General features: G+C 39.8%; 1 protein-coding gene across 1 annotated transcript; it reads right to left on the reverse strand.

Moving 5' to 3' along the window:
- Positions 1–1,975: 1,975 nt before the first annotated feature.
- Positions 1,976–21,573, reverse strand: LOC104263121 (solute carrier organic anion transporter family member 1C1). Its single transcript, XM_009819714.2, has 14 exons — positions 21,463–21,573; positions 20,704–20,845; positions 20,463–20,595; positions 18,899–19,029; positions 18,536–18,682; positions 13,865–13,963; positions 12,826–13,062; positions 11,497–11,661; positions 9,948–10,143; positions 7,437–7,602; positions 5,685–5,866; positions 4,188–4,252; positions 2,974–3,091; positions 1,976–2,198 (listed from the first exon to the last, which is right to left on the reverse strand). The coding sequence occupies exons 1-14, from the start codon at positions 21,571–21,573 to the stop codon at positions 1,976–1,978; spliced, it is 2,115 nt and encodes a 704-aa protein (XP_009818016.2).
- Positions 21,574–27,648: the final 6,075 nt, after the last annotated feature.

Genomic DNA, 27,648 nt, shown 5'->3' on the forward strand with positions numbered 1-27,648 from the left:
TATGAAGAATGATGTTAAGTCTTATTTGTTTGAAAAAGCTCACTCTACCAAATTGCATCTGGGGTAAATATCTGGACATGAATCATCAGATCTGACTAGAATCTCATTTCTAGTCTGACATCAATTATCAACGCACCTTTGATAAAACATTACCTCCTGGGAATATCAAGCAAAGGTGCAAAAGATGCTCTCATCAAAAAACCTGTAAAATAAAAAACAATGTACAGAAATAAATACCCAAACAACAGAAGTAAAAGGGAAATGATGTTAGTATGAGTCACCTGACTGAGTCTAGCGCAGATCAGGAGTGTTTCTAGAACTGCCAATATATTTATTCAATGTTAAAACACTGTTTGCAGAAGGAGAAAGACACACCATGATTTTCTCTGTGTAAAATTCCTGGGGTTTCTGGAACTTGGATTTTTCTTCAATTATTTCCAGAGCTAGATGCAATATTGATATCATCTACACTAGAGAAGCTTTCATTCCTGTTCTCTTATAACACATACTGCTTCCCCATATCTGCTGGGAGTTTATAATCAGAGCTGTGATTATAAAAGAGAATGTCTAAATGTGCTGGTCATTGTCTTTAAGCAATAAAATGCAAACAACTCCATCCCCAAGGCCAGGATATGAAGAATTTGCTTTCAGTGAGTACCACATCAACCTTTTTCCCATTCCTGTTCTTGCACTTACACGGGGCAGATGGTAGAAGGAAGGTCAGAAGATCATTTAATATGGAGAGTCCCTCTCTTTAGTCTTCTGCTCTGTTGCTTTCTCAGATAAAAGGTGGTAGATTTTCTTTATATTAGTGCAGTGTTCTCTTCCACATCCTGAGGAAGTTTAAGATTAGGAAAGATAAAGCTTGTTTCCTAGTTTTAGGCTTGTGCACAGGACCACAGGGATCAGGGATACCCTTCAGAAAAGAAAGCAAAATGGCTGTGATGATGGAGGCAATACCTGCAATGACCTTACTAGGCATGTTTGCTCCCATTGCTAAGGTACATCACGAGGGCTGCCAATGAAATATTACGCTTCAAGTATTTTTAGACTTTTTTTCCCAGTAATGACTGTTGCAAGCATCCTTTAATAAAGTTTCTCTCTGGACTAGGCTGTCTGTGGAAAGCTGTGAATTTGCAAGTTTTCGGTACTGTATCTCAAGGCTTACTGGAAGTTCCTTAAACAAGGAAGGAAATCTATATACATGTGGTATAAATGCAGTGGTCATTAGGATAAAAATACCCACACATGCACACACAAAAAAAAATTCACAGAAACTTAAAGACCTATCACTTTATTGCATCAGTTCAGAGCAATTTTACTGAAACCCAATACTGAGATGTGCTGCAAAATCAAGACACCACTTTCTTTTGTTTGCAATCCATTTTGATTGTTTATTGTGTTCAAGCCAAACCCCAGAGCTGTCATGCCGTTCTTGTTCAGAGAGTGCTCACTGACGGCCCTGGGGCTCTCACCTGAGCATGGCCGAGGGACCCAGTCTGGAACAAAGAGCTCTGGTGATGGACCATGCAGCAAAGGCCATCAGAGCAACTGGGCAAGTGTAACTAAATCAGCCATTTAGAGCTGTAGGACTAAATACAGAGCAAAAGGACTTCAAATAACATCGGTGAAAAACGGAAAAGAAGCTTATTGTGGATTTTGTCTTTTTAATTTTTCAATCATAGTCAAATGTATGACACTTGAAAAAAATTGGCTAGTCTCACTTTTGGTCTAGAAAGGGACTGAGAGCAAGAGGATGGGAGAGTTCCCCCAAATTTTGAAAACCTTTTCCCCCTATCGTTTCAGATGAGCAAAGAAAGAGGATAGGGTAAAGCAAATTAAAAGTCAATGTTTCAAAGATATTTTTTTAATCCCCAAAATGTAAACTAGCTGTTGAAGTCAGTAATTAGACCCCTGTTGTGCTCTGAAAAACTGAAGCGTAGGCAGAATTAGGAAAATGCCTTGTTTCTTTTTTTTACATACAAGTCTCCTCACTCTCCTCTGAGGTTCTTGTACCAGGAAGAATTTCTTTTTTGTTGAAAATAGCTGGTTCTTTGCTGGTTGACCTTTCTGTATTTTTAGTATTTGTCATCTCTTTGCCATCCGGTTTGAAGCGTTTCATTATTAAAACAGAGAGCGCTATGTATAAGAGACAGCATCCTGCCCGTAGTCCTGCAATGAGGCCAAGATAGACATTTCTAGGAAAAAAGGTGACAAAATATGTTTATATTAATAAAGCTTCTGAGCAAAACCAAGTAAAATATCAAACACACTTTGGCAAAACCATCTATTCTCAGCCAGGTATGGCTCCACGTTTTGAGGAATAACAAACAGAAAGCAAACAAACAATCTCATGGCTTTTAGCCCCAGGCAGGTTCTAATCAGGTCCTATACTTCTAGCAGAAATGCCTCCTGTCTGAAGAGTGCTCCCATTCAGCAGACAATATTTTAGGGCTGGACCAGGAGGAGCCGCACCAGCTGGCGCTTTGCCTGTTCCAGCCTGCCCCCAGCCCCTCACTGGCAGCACTCAGTGCTGCTGACCACAGCTCTCCATGCTCCAGCAGTCATTTGGGTCCCCTCTCCAAGTCGATTTTGTGAGCTGTCTTATACATTAGGAAGCAGAGAAATGAGGGATGAGGAAGAGTGTCTTCAGTGCTACACTTACTCCACAGTTGTTCAGTCTCCCACAAAGCCAAAGCGTCGCAGAGTTATTCAGTGCACTAAGGCTTCAATAAAGGAACTAATTCTGGCGATGTAAGACAGTGTACTGGAATATTACATATCAGATTGAATCAAAATTATTTGTCTCATTTGATCTGTTAAGGCCTAGTCAAAAGAAGGAGTTTTGGTGCTTTTAGTATCCTTGTCAGTCTATTGACAATTGTCGTGGGCAAAGTATATACCTTGGTCCTTGGTGCCCAAAGCTGGTTCAGAAGTCAAATTCCCAACCTTTTACCAAAAATTTCAGCTTACCTGAATGCTTTTGTATCATATACCCGGCAAGATCCAGATCCCCCACAGTTTTTTGTCCCCCATTTCAAGCAGGTCTCATCTATCAAGGCACCAAAATAAATAGGGGCAGGGAGTCCTCCTGCAAAGAAAATTCTTGTTACATGATCTCAGACATGAAAATCTCAGCATTTAATGTCATGATAAAGAAATGAGGAAATTAATCTCAGGGTTTCTGAATTATGGCTGCATAAAATGGGAGTAAACATCCAGCTCCAGCTTTGAGATTCCAAGATTTGTGAAAATATTTAAGCAAGTACCTAAAGGGAGTTGAAAGGATGGAAGATTATAGCATTATTATATTCAGCAAGGGAAATGTTAGTAATTCTACTTTAATGGCATTTTTATTAGAATTATAACTTCTGTTGTTTAAAGAAATAATATAACCAATATTCCTTTTTCAGTCCCCAGAGCGGAATTAAATCCATGACATATTAATATTTATGTATACTAATGTACCTATTCAGGTATTACATAGCAGTTTGCCATTAAAAATAGTTAGCTGAGTGCAAAGAGCTGAAATCAAGCACTTGCTCAAAACCAACCAGGTTAAAAGTGTATTACTTATGTAGTACTGAAAGAATTCCTTCTAGGCAGTCATAATGCTTTAATATAATCAGTAAGATGTTTCAGGGATAATGTGCAGTTTTGTGAAGAAAACTATTTCATAGAAGCACAAGATTGATTCAAAAATCAGCAAGAAAGTGAACATAAGCAAGGTTTGTTAGAGGCAGGCCAGACTATACGTCTGAAGACTGGAACGATTATTTATTGCAGATGAAGACAAGAAAGAAAATAATAGGCAGAGTACATGGTAGCTCTAAGTGAAAAATGGTCAGCAAAAGGGAGCATAGGTGTTAAGGATATCCAGAAGGATCAAGCTCAGGTAGTTGTGTCCACAACTTAAAAAAAAAAAAAAAAGTACAATGCAGTTTCCTTCCTTTGCCTGATTATTTGCTGCATAGAAAAAATTCTGAAGAGATAATCATAATACGTAATTACATACCAGGAAACATGTAGCAAGTTCCTCCAAAAATTTTTAAATGCATAGTCTGCTTACAAAGAAAAATTTTGGAATATTTCTTCTGTTCTGATCTGGAGCAAGGACATTGCACTGGGTAGCTTTGGTCTGGCTCTTTGACTACCTACTTGAATCCCACAAAGAAATTAAGTTTTACCTAGTACTCTACCACCTAAAGTTTCAATCCCAACAGCAAAGGATTTCAGGTCTGGTGAAACAGATCTAAAAAGGAAACAAAAATAGTACATTGTTTTGGGGAACAATAGAATAATGTAGCTATAGCCATCCTGTGAACATCTGTGTGTGCCCCACTGCAAGAGTGTTGTGGCTTACCTAGCATAGCTCACTCAAACCCTAATTGAAAACATTCACCAAAGTTAAAGTTCAGATACAGAGCCTCCTTCCATTGACTTCAGTGGATGAACTTGCATTGAAATAAATGGGAGAATCTACAAAAACTGATCTTGAACCCAAGGAGAACAGATTGTAAAGGCTTTTGGGAGAGGATGCATGGGAAAATTAAAGTGAACCAACTAAAAGTAGGCTCTTCATGTCCATAAGTTAAGCTCCAAGAAGCTGCCTTGCTTTAGAAGGGGCTGTACTTGTGCAGTGGGGAACAAGGGTGTGCAGTCCTTGCTAGCTACAGCCAGGTAAAACCCACCTCTGCCTCTAGCATTTTAGAGAGAGACAGCAAACGTGAGTTACCCGGCTACAAAAGTACCTCATTCCCACCAGTGGAGAAACAGCCTGTGTCCATCAGATGAACTGGAAGAATTCACAAAAAGCAGAGGGGAGTACTGAGCTGGCACAGGGGCAGGGGGGAGATTTGCTATGGCCAGCCTGTTTCTTGAACTGGAGTTTATACATCAGTATATCATCTTTTCAGCATTAACATGAAAGGCTTCTCATTATATACCTTAGTATTCTGAAAACTTTGCCCAGCAAAGTTAGCCTTGTCCATAATCCAGGCATGTGGTAGGAATGGCTGCACTTAGAAATATCACAGAAGGATCAGCAGCTTAGCAAAGTCATGCACACTAACTACAGAGGATTGCAATTCACCCGTGAGCATGAGTGGAAAGAAACTTCCATGCGAAAGGCACAGAACATTGTCTTTTCTTCCGAGTATAAAACAGCAGTGCTGTTTTACAACTGGAGGAATAAAAATAAAAAAAATTACTCCTGCTGACATAGTTCCGTTTATACCAGCTTGACGAAAAGTGGGAGTATCAGACTTCTCACAACACAGAAAATGTTCTGAGGCAACAAGGCTTAACAAAGGTGAATGTTTTTCTCCTCAGTAATGTGAACAGCACAGTCACCTTGGATATGGCGTAGCACCACATCTTACTTCAAGTTCATTGCTCTGTTAAAAACATCCCTGTCATTGGAAGTGAAAACTAATGTTCAGGATCAGCATAAGGGCCACCCATTTCATTACCGAAGTATCTACTCAGCCTTAAATTGGAATTAAATTGGTGGACAGGCATTTTGCTATGCCTCTGAACAAAGCTGGATTTCAGACTACAGGCAAAGACTCAGGTCCCCAATTTCATCAGCATGCCATCCCTCACAATAGGAATGAGATAGTAGATACCATATTCTGTTTCTCTTTCCCCAAGTTTTATGGCCAAGGTAAGGTAAAGTATTTCACCTAAACATAATCATGTATGTAGGAGTGCCTCCTAAGGCTAAAATAAATGCACATGCAGTCTGTAATGCTAAAAAATAGGGAAATGCTTTGGTACAGCTTTCTCTTTGGCATTGTCCCAGAACTGCAGAGGAATTGCCAAGTCCATGCACTTGTCCTTCCACACAGCTGCAATTGTGAAACACCTGAAAGGAGAAAATGAGAAGAAGAATTTATTTAATCAGAATTCAGTGGCACAGAACTATTTGAGTAGCTAGATTTTTCACTCCCTGTTAACATGCAGGCTGTTTTTTACACTGAAAGAACCTCCCTAATAATCTTTGCAGACTGATGGCCGAGTTCATTGGTATGCTCTAGCCACTCTGAGCTGCTCCAGACACACAAAGCAACTGTGACCCTAGTTTCAGCCATGCCATTGCTGGGACAGAAAGTGCTCTGCGTGTGCTTAAAATGGGTCACAGCCATAAAATTCAGACATGAACTGTTATCCAGCCATTCTGCTCAGGAATCCTATGAAGTAGATGAGTAACAATAAAAATATAGATGTGGACCCAACAATGCAATCATGCATATCTATCATTATGTATCTAAAACAGCATTTGGTGCTGGATTGAGAGAGGGCTGTTTCATAGCTTTTGAAGTTAGCAGGAAACATGGGTTTGAAAGCCAATTCCCCTGAAGTGAAGCAAGAGAATATTACTGGGATATATGGATATAAGCCTGAAAATGTTGCCTGTCTCTTTCAGTATTGTTACATGAAAGCAATTCTGCTTCTGCCAGAAGACATGACCATTTGCACACACTTCTGCAAACCTACTGTGTTTAGTGGTCTTGTCCAGGTAGGATTGGCTGGAGTCCTGGAAATGGCTTTGCTGCTAATACACTGAACAAAATGGCCAGATGTATATTTACGGGACCTCTTGACTGTACAATTTAGTGTTATGACTTGTTTTCCTGAGCTATGGCAGCTCAGGAAAGCAGGCAATTCCAGCATGATCTGTAACAGTTTGTGAAAACAGCACTCACAATTTTATACAGGTCTGCTGCACATGAGTTGACACCATGGAATTTTGCTAATATAACAACCAGACTAGTAAAGGTCTTCTAAAGCAAACCCCTCTTAGCTGTGTTGTATGTACACAGTAAGAGATTTACTGAGAAACTTAAAGCCAAATTCATGGTCATCTTGCTGAGAAGAAAAAAATACTTCTTAAAAAAATCGAAATAAATCATTCAAGAAATGTTAAGAGTCTGAGGTTTTTGTGTCTTTCCTGAGTAGCTCACTTACCTCACCCCAACTCTTTTAAAAACCCGCCCTGCAACCTTGCACTCAGTTTCTACAAGGTTAAGCTGTACAGAATGGACATTTGTGTCTACAGGAGTTCTTAATCACAAAGCCAAAAAATTAATAGATGGAGAAATCTAGCTGTATCTATAATCATAGAATCATAGAATAGTTTGGGTTGGAAGGGACTTTTAAAGGTCATCTAGTCCAACCACCCCTGCAATGAGCAGGGACACCTTCAACCAGACCAGGTTGCTCGGAGCCCCATCCAACTTGACCTTGAGTGTTTCCAGGGATGGGGCAGCTACCACCTCTCAGGGCAACCTGTTCCTGTGTTTCATCACCCTCATTGTAAAAAATATCTTCCTTATATCTAGTCTAAATCTACCCTCTTTTCATTTTAAACCATTACCCCTTGTCCTATCACTACAGGCCTTACTAAATAATCATCTATCCACCTATATACTTACCATATTCTTTCCTGTCCCAGTTGATGATTTACATCCCGCAAAGCAGGCTGTCATGTAAGTGATCCCATTATCCCCACATACAGGGTCCCACTGATCCAGCTTGCAGCCACAGTCACCATTGCAACTGGCCACGAAGCTGTTTTTGGGGGAGGAAAGATGCTTTAATCTGGAGGAAAACAGAAAGAAATAAAATAATTATTTAGTCAAATTATATAGTCAAACAAAATATCAGGGAGTAGGCAGGAAAAACGTTGAGAAAGTAAGACAGTCAACATGGACAGCTATCTGCTACCATCCAACGGACTGTGAAGTTTTCATATGGAGATTAAGCTAATTTCAGCTAAACCAAAGCTCTCTTGAGATTTTTTCACCAAGTGTTAACATATTTATGGATTGTTGCTGAAAAGGCATGGAACTCGCAAACTAGGTATTCTTGGCTGGGAGGGAATATTTGGTATTACTTTTTCATTTAAAAGCTCAACCCAAGAAAAAGAAAATCATACCTAGAATCTCTTATCACCTGTAGACTGGCCATGCTTTTCTTAGCAGTAGATATGACACCATGTCTGGGTGCTAGAAGTGGTGATATAAAACTACAGCAGCAAGATGTCCTTGACATTTTTTTTCACTAGATCAGAGCCAGTTAGTGGCAATGAAACTTGCCTGAGCCTGTGTGAGAAGTGCTGCTTCTCTCAGCTCTGACCATATTCAGCAGCAGCACCCCTGCACCTGGGACAGGCTTGAGCCCCATTTCTTATCAGATCTCATTTCTTGTTCTCTATTATCATGGACTTTCACAGCTTCCACTTTTACCAACATTTCTGTAAGAAACATCAAAATCAGGCCCCAAGGAGTTAAACTAAGCAAATGACAACTTGAATTGAGAATTTAAAAAGTGTCCAGTGACTCTGAGGGCTTGGTAGCAGGGCTCAATTTTCAGAAAGTGTTAGGAGTCCACCATCTCCCCTCCTTTGAAGTCACTCACAATATAAAGGAAAAAGTGTTCAAATTTCCCTTTTCTTCCTCCTTACCCTTCAAATCCAAAACACACCTCAAGGGGGCTTCATTTCTGCTAAGTCTTTTAGAAAGGAAAATAACTGGGGAGGTTAACCCTCATTAGGCTGCTGCTCATTTTCAAACTACAAATTGTTAAACGTCTAAAACAGTATGTGAGTCGCTTAAACAGAACAATCCTAGCACATGCTAAATTCTCCAGTCTCAGTTCTCCTGGAGAAACTATAATTGCTCTTTCAGTATTTGCTGTCTTGATGTTTCTGCTTATTTTTAATTCACTCTACAGTATCAGATGTTGCACTCAACCAGCGTTAGCTCCACTGCACAAACCCCTGACATCTTTTATGTAACTAACCTCAAAGTTGAACTGGGTCTCAGGTTTGCCAAGACAACTTAGATATTTCCATGAACGTAGGCTCAGTTTCAAGAAACACAGGACTGAGTTTCTGTCTGAATTGAAAATCTAGCAAGCCCTACTGGATTCAGTTTAATCCTTTAAAATCCCTTGAAATTTGTTGGACCAGACTGAGCTCAATTTAAACAGTAGGCAATTGTGGCAGGCTGCTAGAGTCAGCAAATTGTTCTCAAGAAAGCATGACCATGGTCCTAGTAAGGGAGGGGGGACGTCTGTTTGGGCAGCACACACTCCTGACATGACCACTTTCTACCTTGCAGCCGAGAAAATGGACCAGACAGGTCAGCAGCTCCAGATACCAAGGGAGGCTGGTAACTTCCCATGCAGATTGATAACGGCTGATCTAGAGGATGGTCCCTTCTAGAGGCAAAGTCATAAAGGGAGTACGGTGAAGCCACTTTCAACACTTTTTTTACATGCCACTCCCTACATGATAGGAGGAGACCGGCTTTAAATTAAAGCTTTGAAATATAATATAAAAATGTAATTTGCGTATGATAAATTTCATCTTAATTAGCAATTTGCCGGAATATAGAGGTATATTGTCAACATCCAGCAATAAACAGTTTAGAAAAAGAAATGTCAGGTTTAAACAAAATTTGAAAAACAAAATCGGGATATTCTGCCCATCCCCAGCACTAGGTATCATTTCAGCCTGACAAGTCTATCTCAAAACCTAGAATTTTCTTGTGTGGATCACCACCAAGGGAGCAATAAAATGATATAATCACAGTAACTCCACTCTAGCTGAAACCACACCGATTGACACTAGCAGATGACCTAATACAGGTCAATTTCAACAAACATTTTTTGTCTTTAAACAGCCACATATATTAATTTTTTTATGCAAAAGGATATAGCAATATGTTACAGTAAATCAACAGAGAAGACACATTTCAGAACTCATCCAAATTCGAATCAAAATGTTCTCTAGAGTAGAAGGTTTGTAGCCCAGATGAGATTACAAACCCAGATTAGTTTGTGAGAGTAGAAAAATAGAGGTGCATGCACCACGTTCTGCACAGCGCAGGAAGCAACTATGACAAATGACACAACCAACACAAACCCAAGGGGATACAAACCCAGAGTAGGGCGCTGTCAAACCGGCCACCTGGAGCACCTCACAACTGCACGTAAAGTACAAGAGGTTTAACAAATATGCTACTATAAAGGTGATGCATGCGAACTTTGCCATTTCAGTTATGTGAAGTTTGAATTTCTTGATCAGAAAGCCTCCTAGAAACATCCCCAGGATTGTGATGGGTAGAAGTATCACACCTGCAAATAGAAGGTAATAAAAATGTTAACTGCTGTCACTTGCATTGACCCTTTATAAAATAAATGTCTGGTCCTAGTAGTCTGCAAAATATCAGATACTGACCTATTTTCAGACTGATCCTTTGAGGTTCTAAGACTTTTTATTACCTTTAAATAATTTTGCTTACTTCCTCATATTCTTTCAAGTCATGTTATGACTTTAAAAAGCTTAGTTCCTCAATATTCCCTACCTTTTTACTATACTCTTGTTTGTGTGTATACTGATATAATAAAACCTATACAGGTGCCTGTTAGAAACTGGAGTAAATGAGATAAATGTCTTAGCTCATGGGCACTTCTTCATCTAAAATAAAACATTAAACTTTCTGAAAGTTACCAAAAAAAAAAAAATCTCCAAAACTGAACATGAAAGGAAGCAGTGTCTGGATTTGCATTGGATTCCATTTTGCTCTGAGAGTGAATCAAGGAAAGATTTGCATTTAGATTTAATCCGTTCAGCATTTCAGAAACCCCAGCCCTAGCATTTACATGCTAAATAGAGAGCTTTTACAAAGTTTTATTGTGAGGGGTTTGCCTTTCTCTGTGTATTTTTTTTTGTTTGGTTGGATTTTTAGGTCATGTTGTTTTTGTAAAACTTTCCCTGGAACCAAAAAAAGATAGGAAAAAGAAAGTTCTTCCCACATTTGTACCTGACCTGCAGAAAAGCAGGGTGCCTTCAGATTAAAGTAATGGAATATCAATCCTGCAATGACCTCAGATATCCTGGTTTTCTTGCCAGGTTATGAGACCATATTAATCATTGTAAGATTAATATAATTTCAGCATCCTTTTTTTTGTAGAACACTACAAAGAGCTTATTTTTGACGGAACTGGCAAATAGAAAAAGAGCTTTGAGCTGAATGAAATTACTCAAAATTTTACATTTTGGTTTCTTATTGCTTATAAAATTTGTATTTGTAATCAAAACAGAAGATTTATATTGAGATGTTATTCTATACATTTTTTAAATTAATGGTTTTTTCTTTTACTTGTTACTTAGTTGCAGTTTATGTGTGTTTTTTGTTCATGAAAACAGGCACATTCATAACCCAAATCTCACTCTGAAAAAAACTTCAGCCATAAAAAACAACACCCAGTTCTAATAATCCTCTACTTCACTAAATTAGGAACACCAGGAAAATTAACACTAAAATTAACATCCATTTTCAAAACACGGTAGGAAAATTAATAAAACACTACATACTTTTTTTTAACCAAAGACGTTCACAGGAGCTCCTCCTAGAAAGGAAAGCAAAATAACAAAGAAAAGCTTCCTTTTTGACACTGAAATTTAAAAGAAGGGCAGCTACCTACCAATTAAAAATATGGCTCTTGCCACTGATACATTAAATTGCTGCTCCATAAACTTCGTCTCATAGGTTATCAACCCAACAAGAGAGTTGTACTGCAGAATAGTGAGGAAGATGTACACCAGGAAAATGGGATTTCCAAACAGCTTCTTCAGAGCTGGGAGGAAATCTGCAAGGGAGAAGTATATGCTGTACACCCTGCTAAACACAGAGGAGAGTTGTTTTGACATCCTTTAGATAATAAAACTAACTTTGCTTTAATTACTGGCTGTATTGCAGGTTAAAATTCTTTGCCTATCAGAACCTATGCTTGCTCAAGTGAGAGTTTTCCTCATTGCTAACACATGACTCACAGGAGCAGCAAGGCTGAATGGCACAGTGGATGCTGGGAATCAGAAATCCTAGATTATCTTGTGTGTGACACAGGACTATTATTCAAAGGCACTAAGGCTTGCAACACTGATTCCCAATGCCTGTACAAGAGAGTGTCCCTAGAGGAGCTTTAAGACTCCCTATAATGCACCAAGTGAAAAGTTTGGTGCCTAAAGCAGGAGCATTCACAAACCACATGAGAGCCCCACATGAGGCTGATATTCAGAGAAAGGGAGCATCTGAGCCAGCAAAAGGCTGGAACCTTTCCTGAGGCCCTTGATTAGAGTATCTAAGTCCATGACATTAGAGTGAAGACAAAAGCCTGCATTTAGCCTATAGCCTGGCGTTGGTGGGCTTGCCTAAAAGATGAGAGTTCAAACCACATCTGCCGTAGCCACTAAGGGGTGCACATGCATACATACATACGAATAAAACACTTGGGGGAGTCCAGCAATGGGTAATTGGATCTGATATTGCCTATATGAGGTTAATTTAGCATCACTGAGTTCATGCACAGGACCCATGAATCCAGTGAAATCCCTCCAACAGCTAACGTAGTACTTAGCCCCATGTTTCCCTCCTACATGTTGGCCTCAGTGAAACAGTAACCTGCCAGCTGTGGATTGGTCATTAATGAGGGATGGGATGTTTTCCCCCCTCTTCATTCATAATCATAGGATTGTAGCTGTAATACATTATATGACAACTACCATGTTGGACTGAGAATCTCTGGTGCTCAAAGCAACAGCATGAGCTTCTTCCAGGTGTCTGACATAAGGAGAGGACTGAAACACACCCTTAGCATGTCATTATAATGCTACAAAGTAAAGACAGCATTTTTGTCCATCATTTGCAGTGCAGAAACGTGCATTTTGCTGAGGGTTGTGCAAATCCACGCTCAGCTCAGGCTGAACCCATGAGAGAGAATTCACATGTAAATGTTTGGGCAATAATCTTTCACCTTTTACTGCCTCTGAGAACTTTAACTGCGGTTGAACCGGGGGGTCTATTTTACAGTGATCTCCTTGAACAGGCAAATGACTAATCTTCAGGTTTTCATTCTCTCCTTGTTTTGGCAAGGAGTAAGGCAAAAACCAGAAAGGCAATGACGCAATGAAGTTGACTGCTCCACAGATAAGCAATCCAAGCCACCAGGCACCAACCCAGCGGGTATCCTTAGGATTTATGCTGATGGCATCTATAAAATACAGAAAGAGAGAAAAATGGATTAAATATCATGCAGAGCAATTAAACTTACTATAGGTATCCTTATATATATATTTAAAGACCAGAACAGAGGTGATGTATGTCTCATATGAAGAATTGAAATGCAGCTTGCATCAAATCAGTCCCATGCAGGCAAAAATAGATGTCTCCATTTAGACCCATGGTGGCATTTGCTTGCCACAATCGTCCAACACTTTCTCTAAGAATAAGTGACAGCAAGAGGGCCTGTCACCACCCAAAAAGAACTTCCCTTTCTCAATTTCTCACTGTCCCCTCCTTCTTCCATCCCCAAATTCAACAGTTTTTCCTTGAAGTTCTTCAAATTTTCCCTGGGATTAGAGAATTGAAAGTGATTTGAACAATGAAATGAGTTTTCATATGAATCTTTGCTGCATGCTTTTTAAGAGAACATAATTTTTGACAAGTGTTGAAAGCGTCCATGCGCAAAGGTCTTTCACTGTTCCCTCATCATGGGGGTGGCCTTTCATTTGCACATTTGTTCTCAGCTGCGCAGCAAGGGTGTAACAAGTGCATGTGCAAGCATAAAAATAGGTGCAAAATTTTTCTGCAGTGGGGATCTTGCATCAAGGGCTATTCCAGTCACACTACAACAATGCAGATATTAAAATGTAAATAACACCAGCTTTGGAGCAGGAAAAACTCTCTAAAGAGCCCCCCTTTTTGGAGCAGTAAGCTGGGAAGGTGCTTCTCATCATGCAGATTCCTATATACATCCGTCTTCCCAGTTAATGCACCACCCCATGGTCTCTTACCGATATCCACAACGCCAATGTCAACCCAGAGGCTGGCACAGAAAGATCCAAGCAGGAAGCCCAGGGTCGGCCCAAACATGCCCGAGGATCTCACCAGGCCTGTAAGAGAAGGGAAGCAGCAGGGGAGAGCGAGCAAAACGCTGCGCGGACAAGCACGCCTTCTTCTCTGAGGGCAAGGAAAGGAGGGAGGAAGGAGGAGACAGAAGAAGGGCACAGGCTGTCAGGGGATGTCTAATGAGAAGCTCCTGAGCAGCAAGAAAATAAGCCGTAAGCTGCCAACATGCTAGCTGCGATGTAGAAGCAGGCTCCTTCACCTGCACAGGGCTTTGCCAAAGCAAGCACGGTCTCACGTGGACCCCCGCATGCATTTTATTGGCAAGATTGGTGTCTTGGAAGGAATAGGAAGAAAGAGAATAACATTGATTTTTATCCCTCCTCCTCCCTACTTCTCTCCTCAGATTTTTGTACTTGCATTGTTCAGCTTGTGGCGGTTAACTAATGAACGTACAACTCCAGACCCGTTGGAGGTATCGTAAGTCTACCTGCAATTCCATTTACAGCTTGCATAATGTTCTGTGACTGTAGAAGTCAGGACTTTTCCCTGTACTATGTGTTCAGGACCCTAGTTTAATCTTAAGTAGCAGTAGCTGATCTGATGTGCATATATGAAGGCACACCTTTGCAGTCTGGAGTCACATTAGGATGACAGCGACAATAAAAGTGTGTGGACATGGAATTAGGTACAGGACCCTGAGAATATTTTCAGTAGGCGACGAGGAGATATAAGTGCCAGTGTGTGTGATCAAAGTTCATTAGACAGAGTCTTTGTTGATTCATTCAGCACAAGAATAAGGAAATCGGCTAACTATTGTGTTAATACATACTTATACAGCTGTATAAAAAAATCAAGAAATTTAGTGATCAAGTAACATGCTCTTTAAAAGCAGCTTTCAGTTTTGCTACTGGCCTCACTGGGGCTTCCATTTCCTGCTCTGTCTCTGCTTACAAAGGAGACAACATGGGATCAGAAGAAGGTGGGTTGCCCCTAGGAGCAAATGAATAAACTGTGAAGGCTAGCAGAAACCTAGGAAGCTAGGACTGCATTTTGCTGACTGGGTATGTAAATACAGCGCAATTTGATTTTGGTGACCACTGCTGGAAAGCAACATAAAATAAAAATATCCTCAAAATAATTCAAGTGTAAGTCCTCACATCGCCTTTTCACTTGTGTTGATCTGTTGAAGTTTAGTTGTGAGGGGGTAACAGTCTCAAAAAAAGTTCAGTGATTCAGATTTCTGAATTCTAGCATAGAACTGCCACCTGGGAGCTGTCTGAAGTTGCAGAAGGCTTAATTCTGTTAGGAAAAATGGAAGTCTTGACCAAGTGCCTGTCAGTTCTTGCACACATTCGGCACTATGCTCTGTAAATCTTACTGTGGTGTTCTACTGCAGAGATTTTTCTCCTGCTGGTTTTGCAAACTCTCTTCTGAATATAGTAATTGTTCAGCTTATGATCAAGGACTTCTGTAATAAATTCTTACAGCATAATTCAACCACATGATTTTTCATCTTTACTTCATTGCTCCAATTACATATTGCTTTCATTTAGTTCTCTCATTTTACTTCATTGGAAGATCTGGCCTTTTAGACTAAATTCTGATGCTTCCAAAATGACTGACTTCTGCAGAGTCAGGATTTTGACAGTAGAAGCCAGGAATTAGCTCTTTATGTTTATTTACCAGTGAGGCTAAAGCAGAACTACGCAAGCTCACCTCCACAGTTCAAATACTCAGCGGCAAATTTCTAAAATAAACAGATAAAAAACAGCACACCCATACCAATGGCCTTGTATATTGTATGCAGTGTATTTCTTTAAGCTACCATAAGCTATCAGATAAGAAGCATATGTGCAATAATTTTGCATAAGTTGTAGTTTTTAAATTAAATTTCACACTTGCATACCCTTTAAATTCAAGGATAACTTCACTAAGATAATATGCTTGTATTGTGATAAACCAAAATCAAGTAAGTTCACTGCGATATTTTCTCAGCATATTTTTCCTTTGTAATATTTATTTTTTCTAATTAATAAACAGACTAAACCACAAACAGTAAATCATGCAGACTTACCAGTTAATCAGCTGCTGCATATTGACATAGCTTAGCCAAGCCCTTGTATTGTTAAGTAATTTAGCATGTAACAGGTATTAAAATTTACAACATACATTGGCCACAGATATGTTTCTGTTGAAGCCATGCGTTCAATAGTTACAAGATTATATGCTAGTGCTCAACTCAGTGATGAAATTTCATTCATTCAAAGCCTCTGCTTTGTTGAGAAATCCATGGAAGTGAAGTACTCCTCATTAAATATCTTTAATTGTCTATTATTCCTTTTACATGGTAAGTCCAATGGTTACTGCCATTAATTAACCATGCCAGCATTCAGTTTCAAATAAAATCAGAAATTCATTTTAAAAATTGGCTACTGAAAGCTTATTAGTATTGGTGAAATCCTCATATGTGTATTGGCAACTCTTCTATAGGCACCTAAACAGAAGAGAAGCATCTGAAGACCATAAAATACCTAAATAAATTAGGCATTTAGCATGGGGGAGTATTTATGAAATAACCTCTCAGTCAGAGCAGTTGGCCTCAAAGGTCACGCCACCAAAGGCCCCTCTCAAAACAAAGCAAACCACCGAGATCCTGATATTCCAGTGTCTTGACAAATGCCAATTGCATGCAGACACAGAAGGTCAGATCATTATACCTTATAGTTATACTGAGTAGTGACCCTAAACAGAAGATCTTTTCAGGACTGTATATGATGTACCGTGCATTGTACTGTCTCAGGACCACGTTGATGGCCTGGTAGAGCTAACTAAATTAAAAAGGTTCTGTAAAACTCAGTCTGAAAACTGAAAGAAAAAAATTTCCTGAAAGAAAAAAATAATTTCCTGTCTCACAGAGTTCTACAGAAAAACTACCATCCTCTACCAAATTCTGTAAGACAGCTTAACAAAAATACACATTTTTCCTTTTCTGTTCCATCCTATGGCAACTCCGGGTTTATTGCTGTCAATTATCATTTGCACTACAACTCTGCCAAAAAGATTTTAATGCATTCTATTGACACTTAAAAATGTATTCTATTGACACTTAATAAAAAGCTGTCTCTGCCTCAAAATAACTTAATGTTCTTACTCAACAAAACATCTAAGGGCAGGAAAAAAAGGAGAGATAGGAAGGTGAAACTTCTTGCTCAGGGTCAAATAACAAGATCAATAGTTAAAATTCATCAGCACGGCTTGACTGACTTTTTTTATTATAGGATAAATTTTTTGTATTTTACAAAAACACTGATCATAAATTGATTCAGTCAACTGATAGAAAAATCAGATATAAAAAATAATTAAAGTTGGTCAGGAAAAGGAATTTCAGCTCTGTGGAAAAGACTATTTGAACATTCATTTTTTTGCAAATTTGGTCAGTCCATCATAATGGAAGAAGAGACTGAAAATTGCTATTCAGAATGTTAAAATGAAATATTTTAATACTCTGTAAATGAAATACTTTATTTCACTTACATGACCCAAACGAATTTTAATTTTGATTGAATCCATACTATTCGCTGTGTCTACTTTAAATTTTTAAGCTCACTTCCCCAATAGTCCCCAACCCGTCACAATCTCTCCCAGATCAAATCCTGACAAGAAAAAAATTTCAGCTTAACTTTCTAAAATACCTTTAATAAGAAGCTCATAGGTGATTACAAATATCTTGGATAACTGCTGAGTGGAACTTTTGTTTTTGTCAGCTCTCTTCACAATATTTCCATTTTCTTCAACCTGCAGATTTCCTCATCGCCAAATGAAGGCATTTGCAATGGTCTTACCCTGTAGCATTAAATACTGAGCTCTTCCTGAAACTATGTCTTACTATCTTTATGACCAGTTCAACTTCACCAAGTTTACTGTAGGCAGCAGTTTTGACCTCCCTCATCCACACAAACACTCCATGCTATTAAAACAATTTGGTAATAAATTAATTAGCTTGGGTGTAAGTCTTTCTGTCTTGGGCTATAGGCTCTCTACATCAAAACAACAACAACAAAATCCCAATTAGAAGGGATTTGTTACAACACCTTGGCAAGGGTTTGGTTTTTCCTTTGGTAATTAATGACTTTAACAAGCGTTCATCAGGAAATGTGTTGCGTGTAAAACTCAAAACATCAGGTAAAAGCTTCTGAAACATGTTCGCATTGCTGTGATTACATTACTGATCCTTACATTAAGGATTATTCTTTTATCTGTGAAACAGTCATTAGGAAGAATTTTATCCTCTGAAGCTGTGGTACTGAAGATGGTATGCCAGATAAGACAGATATGACTTCTCACTTCGGAGAAATGAGTATTTGATTATGCTTCTCTTCATCACAGAGAAAACTGGCACATGTAGCAGAAGCCACTTGGGGAAAGCAAAAGGACCATCTGGGAAATATCCTTTGAAAATAAACACGAGATCTCTTTTGCATTGCTTTTTTGTCTCTGTACAGCTCAAAATTATCCAGAATAGAGCAGATATAGATTTTGTTGGTGAGTATTTGCTTGGCTACAGAAATGTTAAAGAAAAGAATGTTTAGCATAAAAATCACTCATTTGCATATTACCTATGTAAAATGCTGAGTTTTCTTCTTTAGAAAAATCATCAATATATGAAACCCCCAGTGGCATAACTGGTGCTTCCCCAATTCCACGTAAAAGGTTCCCCATCAACACAAAGAGCCACAGATAGGAATTTGTTGTTTTCTCACATCCTGCAGGCCATAAACATTTACATTTCTGTGAACATAATTCTGACAATACTTTATTGCAACAGAAAACATAAAATAAGGTTTTTTACAATCATTATAGGGTGGGTTTATATGTATATCACGGTTTCTAACAGGGGTTTTACTGCTTTCCGTTAAAAGAAGGTATATAAAACAGGGACAAGCAGAAGAAGGGAACCCAGCATCAGAGCTTTTGCTTACCGAAATTTTTCGTTGCACTGGGTGTTTCTGTAGCATCTGTGACTGGAGGGCCCTCAGATGATGCTGGGGAGCAAGCTGATACACTTGTAGAGGAGTTGTCCACAGTAACAGTTATCCTTTCATAATTATAACTGGAAAACAACTATGTAAAATACAACTGACACATGAAAGACTCTGCTTTGCAGGAAGTGTGTATGAGCCTTATGTTCATACATGTTCATTCCTGTTACATGCAGGCAAAGTGGAGGGGCAACCCACTTCCAGTGCTATCGCTTAAAAAAAGATAGGTATCTTCATATCTTTTTCAAAATGCGCTGACCATTCTAACCCCAATATTTTCTTAAGATAAAGATCAAAAAAGCTGCTTCCAGGGCTTAAGAGACTGAAGGAGAGGCAGAGCCCATCCATATCTGTCTACATACAACAGTGCTAATGTTTTTCCATACCGGCACGGGTTTCTTACCTATGTAACAGGCATGTAACATAGAGATTTCTGTACAAGTTTAAAATTAGCTAGGATCTAGTAGTAACCTATCTGTGTCTATAAAGAGATTAACACAGGCTGCAAAACACACCAGTTTGTCTGTATTTAGGCAGCCAGCTACTACAGCAAATCTGCTAAGTAAATTGAAGCCAGCTTGAGTACATTTATGCTACATTGGAATAAATGGAGAGCAGATATTCCCTCTGACTGTGCAATCAAGTGGTAACCTTTAATATTGTGATGGATGACAGTGAGGTCCCCATAGCCACTGGGTTTTGCTCAGTGTTGTGGGGAATGGGTAATCTTCAGAGCTTGGCTGTTGAGTTTGGGTTAAATCAGACTTCCATAGCTCTGCTTCTGGCCTGTGCTGTCCCCTGCAGTGCAGGTTCCCAAGCAGAGTAGTGACTGTGGCCACTTCCCATACCATGGTCGCCAGATATAATTCTTTCCATACCCACCTTATCACAGGTATTGGTCTTGGAACTGAAGAAAACACACCAAACAAATTTTAACTTTTGAGGGACAGAGGGGGTTTATTTTCAACTACTATTCAGTAAGGATGCCAAAGGATTGGAGAGGTATGAACTGCTTCTGACAACTATGTAAGCACTAAAGCTTAGATGTGAAGGGGTATTTAGATATTTAACTCTCCCTGAGTTCAGTGGAGATAGATACAAATCATAATTTTAAAGAGTTTAGTATGAATAGCCACCATGGAGAAAGAAACCTTCTCCATCAAGATTTCATTACAGTTCATTTAAATATAAAAAAAAGGAGAACAGCTAAAAAAAAAAATGTATCTATACATATCCATCCCAAATGAAAAATTCAACCCACTTTATCCCTAACTACATATAAGTTCTGTAGAAAACTGAGGTTTGTCTCTTACTTACCTGTAGAAAGAGGTAAGCTTTCAGAGAGGAAATCAGAAAGTCAATACTAAAAAATCCACCTATTAAAAGCTTCCTGTTATCTGAAAGAAACTACTATGGTCAAGCTTTTAACTCAGGTGTATGGTTAAAAAACACTTCATATGGTCAAGTTCAACTAGTGCACAATGTGAAAATTCTCCATATTTACCGTCCCATTAGGAACTGAGGCATCACTGACAAAAATGCTCCTAAAGACATGATGAGACATCCAACAGCAATAACTTTTGGTCGATGAACTCTTGGTCCAAGGTAGCTCACCAACACCATTACCATTAAGTTACCTGCATCAAGAGGAGAGAGAACCAGTAAGATTACAAAAAGAGATTTTTTTTAGGGGAAAAATGTATTAAGAAGCAGTATTTATCCACTTTCAAAGAAGGTACACATACCTATCTCAAAGCTGCCATCAATAATGCCAACAATTGATGATGAGATTTCAAATCTCCTTTCAATTTGACTGGACATGCTCTTCATGTAGCTTCCAGAAAATCCTTTGGCAAAAAAGGAAAAAGCTAGAGCTCCAAGAAATATCTGAAGAGAGAAAATAATTGAGTTTGCAAAGAAACAATCTTTTCTTCATGGCTGGATACCTAAGCAACCTACTCAAAAACCACAAAAATCAAATGTTTTGTTTTGTAATTCTCTGTGAAGAGATTCTTCCTATTGTTTTCATTAAAACAGAAGATTTTACTTTATTTTTCAGGATGGCCTCCAAAGCGTCTTCTACTGCAAAGAAAAAGAAACTTGACATTGACTGTGTGCACCTTCTACCTTTCTGTTTTAGCTGTTTCCTTCCTCAGCGAAAACGTACAGCATAAAGTTGTTCATTACGGGTACTATTATTACGGCATGTCTTATTACTCCTATTTCTCCTCTTCTAAAAAACATGGATAAAAAGATGTAGCTGCAACTACCACTGTGACTATAGCACACCTCTAAGTGATTCATTAGCAAAATATGGCCTCACTTTTTAACTGATTAACACATTTATTAACTTCTATGTTCTTGGAATCACAACCTAGACCATTGTTTCCAACACATGTAGTGTCAAACAGTGTCATACAGAACTAACTGAATTTTGATAGAAATTCAAATTGTCATTTTCAGTATTCCAGAGAAAAATATGTGGTGAGGGCTCCTCTCCATACCTTTAGCTTTGAACAATTATGGCACATGCTCTTGGCAGGAGCTGTGCTGCCATCGCTGTCCTGGAAGAGTGACTTGTCTTTCAGTTGGCCAGCAGTGATTGGCCTGTCCATGGTTTTCCTCCTCCAGATCTGATATGTAGGTCTTCCTGTTTGGAAAATATCACTATGATTAACTATTATTTGCATAAGAATAAAGGTTCCAATGTTTTTCAGAATTACTAGATGGTGACACACTACTTGAGATGTCTACACATTGACACCTTTTCTCAGGAAGGATGTTAAAGAGTGTTCAAAGTGTCATTGTAATGAGTTAAGGATTGGTGCACCTGCTTTGTGAAATCTGCTTTCTAAAAGACTTCAGGACCTTCTTGGATAGATGGAAAATCTAGAGGCAACTTGCTGTCAGTTTTTAGAAATCTTTGTAGAGAAGGAAAGTCCCTAGGCAGCTGGAGGATAGGAGAGTGTATCAGAGAAACATCTTCACCACGCTTGAAACAATTCTTATATTCTCTCTTAGATATCCATTTTTGATCACTGTTCCAGGCTAACGGGACCTTTGGTATGATTCAGTAGGCTCCTGATAATATGTTATATTTATGATGTTTTTTTCCTAACTGCATAATCTATGAATTTGCAGAAATACTGAACACTACTCTGTACCATTCTGTCAACATTCCTATGAGTAACATTATTTATTGGATAAATGTTTGTAGAATCAGACCACAAATTGTGAGAAAATAGGATAAGAGATATGGTAGGTAAAAATGTATTAGGGAAAAAGAGGACACTGATTAAAAGAAACTAATAATGACTATCTTTAAGTCCACAAGTCTCCACAAGTTCCTGCAAGACAGATGAAAAATGTAGCCATTTTAATGAAACTGCCAAAGTTTTCCATTTCAGAATTGGCTCTGATATAAGGAGTCACCTTAGCTACATTGATCGATGTAGATTAAACTGATCCGGGGAAACCAGCTAATACAGAGATCTGGAATGATAACAAGTCAAAAAGAGCTATTGCCAAGTTCGTCTGTTGGAAAACTGGTGCAGTAGTACCAAAATCTGTTAGTTAGCTCCGATATACATTGGCACATGTATTAAAGGAATATAGAGGAACACAGGTCAAGAAATTGGCCTGTAACATTTCCCCCTGCAAGACACTGGGATATCCCACTCTGTTTAATTCCTCTGGAAAATTCTCGAAGTTCCCCCCCTGCAGGCCCCAGAGCCATCAGCGGAGGCCATTTAAGCGTCATGAGGGATTTTCGACACCAGGGATGGCAGGGCTGTGGCAGGGTCCTGGGTGAACCCACAAAGGTCGCTCTGTTCCCCTGGAGAGCTCAGTTCTCCCTAGCAAGATGCCCAGGAGCCACCTGGACTCCGCGAGAAAAGAAATGTCCACTCATGCTCAGAAAGGGCAACACTCTCTTAGCAAAGCAACAGACCCCCAAAAGTTATTCCTAATGATTGCAGATAGGCATTAATGTCTAATAAAGAGATACAAAGCCTCAGAAGCACTCTAACTTAAATTGTGCAGGTGTTAGTTCCCAATCCTACTCCAGTAGGATCCACCAAAAGTGACTACGAAAAACATGCATATTTCACAGTGACCCACACACGAAATTTCTAAAGGGACCTAACCTTCCTTAGACCATCTTCAGCAGCTCACAAATCAAAAAACATTGAAAAAAGAAGTTCCCGATAATTAAAGTCTGGTGAATTCAGACTTAACCCAATCTTTAGAGGATGGGAGCTGAAAGGCAGAGTTCTCTAAAGCAAATACATTCTTTATTGATTTGTATTTTGCTGATGATTAACTTTGCGAAACATCTGACTCTGTTAAATAAACAGTATTTAAATGTGACGTGGTTTTCTTGTCACAATATTTAATGTTACACTGCCAGCCTAATAATCTACCTTAAACTTACAGAAAATGTTAAACTGTGTAAACACTTCTCTTATGCCTAATGAAACAACAACATTTTCCATAACCACTCTAAAAATCTGAACTTTGGCAAACCAGTGAATCATTGACACCAGTGGTATTTAAAATTAAATGAAGCAAGAAAAATAATATAAGATTTAATGCATGACAATTTTTAAAAATTAATTCATGGCAATGAATAGTTTTTTTACAGAGGGATAAAACATCCCACTGTCCACAATGCTTATCCTTCAGAAAAAACCTCTAATTTGCAGAATTGTACCCTTGCACTTTACATAATCTCTTTCAAGTTTCATGACACTGAGATGTACAAAAAGCCTAGTCTGTCCTGAACTAGCACCTAACAATTAAACAAACAAACAAACAAACAAACAAATGGAAAGAAGCAGGAAGGGTGGGTGGGGAGAGACAGCGAGAGGCAGAGAGAGAGAACTTACTTTGTGCCACTGTGGTGTCAGGCTGTTTCTCTCCCGTGCCCTAGGGCTTTCAGGCTTGAAGCCAGCACTACGTCACAGCAAAAGCGCTGCCTACTCCAAGAAGTGGAGCACCTCACCACATTTTTTTAAACCTTGGATTTCCTTCTTACAGTGATTGCAAAACTTTCCCACAATCGTTGATAGAAAAGCTTTGCAAAAGAAGTCAGGTTTCTTGTGCTGTCATTACTTTGGCAGCCTTCCTGCCAGCATGCCAGTGGTGCCAGCCTCTCCCAGGAGGAACAACATGTTTTCTTCAGTCTTTTTTTTTTTCCTAAAGTGCTAAAGCTGCTTTAAGCACCTCTCCAAAGGGGACTCCCTACCATCCACCCAACAGCCACGGAGTGGCTCAGCTCATGTACAAGAGGCCTGAGAGAGCAGGCTCAGTTTTTCCAAGCGTCTTACCTGCAGCCTCAGTAACTTGCACTTCTCAGTGCCTTTGATGAGGGTCAGCAAACATAATAGGGGATGACTTAGCTCATCAAAGGGCATGAATTGCATATTGACATCTGCCAGTTTTTGGTATGGGTCCTCTGTGTCACAACCCCAAATCAGAGGTGCAAGAGGGCTACCCTCGTGGAGACCTAAAGGGAAGCGGACACCCTCAGGAAATCACAGCCTCTGTCAGACCCCCTGCCTATTATAAATCAGGATTATTTAACACAATCACAGGCAGTTCCTGCAGGTGCCAACAGGAGATGTGGGATGACACAGCTATCCCTCCAAGCTGACTACAGACCGGCCAAACAAAAAGAGTGGGAGTATTACCCACAGCTAGCCCAGCTGTCACGTCCTAACCAACCACAAGTAGAAAATCAGCTCTCACATCTAACAGGGCACATACAGAGTGCAAACCCACCTAACCCATGTCTTCTCTAGAGCAGAACTCTCCAGTGCAAGGAAAAATTCTGACCCAGAAGTCATTCCAGGCGTTATCAACAGAGTCTCAAGAAATGGGTTTTGGTCATCTGGTTGCATGTAACAGCATGGTGCTCACTTTTGCAGAAACTTGAAGTACAAAATCAGATTCACATCTAATTAAAGGACCATTCCAGTGATTTCTAAATATAGAAAAAAGAGTTTTATGACTCCAATAACTTCAGGAACCCTGGAAGGAAAAAGCATTGTCCCACCATTCCCTTTCTTTCTAGCGAAAGGTGAACTCCTGAAATACAAACTTTGACAAAGTTTGTATGAAAAGCCTTGAATAGCTTTTTCCGTATAAAAATACATGAAGAGATATGCTAAAGATTAAATTAACCTAATGAAATACATGGAAATGTATTATTTTGTCGTGAAAGCTAAAAGAAATAATAAACTTGCTAAGTCCATAAATATGCAAGTTCTCGCTTTCCCCTGAAGTTAACTGGAGACAATCATTTTATCTGCCATATTCACACACGCTATTGGATTTTGCTTAATAGAGTTTTACAAATTTTACTGTGATGATTATTTATTTATTTATTTATTTATTTATTATGGGTCTTTATTTAAAGTTTCATTTTTTCTATTTTGCTAGTGGGACTCTATGCTGTCACCAGACACTCAGTGCGCAAATCAAAACACAGCTCTTTTCTACCATTTAGTAGGAATAGATGCAACACAGAAAAATGTTATTTTCTGTAATGGTTTTAATTGCAATGTTCCTGCACTAGTTTTTAAATGTTAACTTCTTGTTTAATTAATTTAGTTTTAACACAAGGGAAGAACGTAGATACTGAAACTTTCTTTCTCTTAAAAGAACTCAGAATGCAGGAAATGCAATCAAACTTACTCTTCAGATAACCTGATCCATTTTCATACTTTTATTTAGGTGCAGAAGAGTTATCTTTGCCTAGGTCTTAATGCCTTAATTATTATTAAAAAAAAAAAATCTTTAAAATTAGTAGGTTCATTTACCAGAATATCACTAGAATAAATCAGAATTTGCTTCATCTGAAAATTTCAAATTTACATATATTACAGCATGCACTTGGATTGCTTTTAAATATGATGATATTGCAAAGTTTGAGGAAAAACATATATGAACATTAGCAGTGGGTCCCCTGTTCATCATTGCTATCAGCCTGCAACCAGTTGGAAGAACAGAAGTCTGTTGGAAAGGTAACTGCAAGCCCATTGTCTGTCAGGAGAGGAGGCACGGTTCTCAAAATGAGACACCCAGAAAAATCCCACCAGCATTTGGATAAATGTATTTTAAAGTTGAATACAAAGAGGTTTATCTATAGAGGACATGACACTTCTTGTGATTGTCACACACAGATGGCAGGATCCACTTACGAGGCAGCACTGCATGGATTCAGTGCAGACACTTCCAGATGAGCCACTCAATCAGTTTCTCTTTACAGTCAGAGGAGGAAAAAGAAGCATTTCCAAAGATGTATGTTGTCCGGTCTATTTTAGATACTTACTTGAAGTATGAGATGAAATTAACTCCAGATATGGCTGTGAAAGACGGCTAGACAGCAAGATCAGCTTTTGACAACAGAAAGTCAGGAGAGATGAATCCCACCATAAAAGGCTACAGTGCTCCCACAAAAATAGTCTTCCGTAGCTTTTGCAAACTGAGCTCCAGTGTATGTGACAGCATTTGCCATCATGCCTGTCCACGCAACTCAGCTGAGATACGGCAGCTGCTAACGGATGAGGGAAAGGGCCCTCGTTATGGAAGGGCAGTCCTGGGGAGGCAAGCTGCCGCTGCCGGATCCCAGCCAGCCCACCAGCACATGCTGGCAGAGAGCAGCATCAGCAGCACACATCAGTGCCTCTCCATGAGCCACGGTGTGGGCTGTTGTGTCCGCCACCAGCCTGACAACTGGCTGCGTGTTGGCCTTGCCCACTGGGAACCTGTTCTGCAAGGCCCGTGGCAGCACGGGAACTCAAAAACAGGAGAGCGGGTCACCGGCAATGAAATGTTTGTTGATGCTGGTGAAGTGTTGCTGCCTCCTGTGTGACCCAAGGCTGTCTGTCTGCGGCAGGCTGGTAGCGGCAGGCGCTCGGAGGTGGGTGCAAGAGCCCCCGGCAAACGGCCCTGGGAGCAGCTCCAGCGGAGGGAGCTGCCTCCCGAGCCTGGCTGGGTGCTGCGCTGCACAGCACCACCAGCCCTGTTCCCAAAGCAGGACACAGCGTCCCTGTTGTGATGCGCCTGGCTGGCTGCACATCAATGCCCTCGGTGTGTTCTGAACCGCATAAAACGGGTGCAAGATATTCTGCAGCTGAGGACAAGTAAGGACATTCAGAGCGAGCGGGTGCGTGTTCCCGTGCTCAGCTGGCTCGTTTCCCCGGGAAGTTGTTCTGAGTGGCAGTCGCTTAAGAAACTGCAGAACTTTTAGGCTTGGCCTCCTGCCATGCAGAGGTAAACCAGACGGCAGCTCCCGCTCAGGAGGCCGCCCCTCGGGAGCTGCGCCTCGTTCATCAGCGGAGGAAGGGTTGTGCAAGGAGAACCCTCTTGTCATCACTTCCGTCGTGCTCGGTTGCACTGATTGAGCTCTCCTGCCAAGCAGAGCCCCAGCCCAAAGCAGCACAATCTCAAGCGCCAAGCCAGCAGCCGGAAAGATCACACGGCAATGCCGTGTCAGGGCTGACGTGGCTGCAAGGCCAAGGCTCAGGCAGTCAGTCTGCAAGTCACATTGTGGGTTTCCTCAGGAGTAAGTAGGAGCAGAGTGAGGAGGAACGCGAATTCCGATAGATTGCTGAAACATGGAAGGGTAAGATGTGAAACAAGAAGGGGAAAAAACCTGTTAATCCTCTGCTTCAAAAAGAAAAAAG

The sequence above is a fragment of the Gavia stellata genome, chromosome 4 (genome assembly GCF_030936135.1).
Source record: "Gavia stellata isolate bGavSte3 chromosome 4, bGavSte3.hap2, whole genome shotgun sequence".
In the NCBI taxonomy this organism is placed as follows: Eukaryota; Metazoa; Chordata; class Aves; order Gaviiformes; family Gaviidae; genus Gavia; species Gavia stellata.

What these genes read in the sequence shown, in the direction of transcription:
- LOC104263121 (XM_009819714.2), bottom strand. Translation starts at nt 21,573, where the DNA reads ATGGACAGGCCAATCACTGCTGGCCAACTGAAAGACAAGTCACTCTTC. An exon ending in AAGAGCCATATTTTTAATTG is followed by an intron (nt 10,144 to 11,496) that starts GTAGGTAGCTGC and finishes TTCTATTTGCAG; the next exon opens with GTGTGATACTTCTACCCATC. An exon ending in ACATACATGATTATGTTTAG is followed by an intron (nt 4,253 to 5,684) that starts GTGAAATACTTT and finishes TTTCCTTTTTAG; the next exon opens with ATCTGTTTCACCAGACCTGA.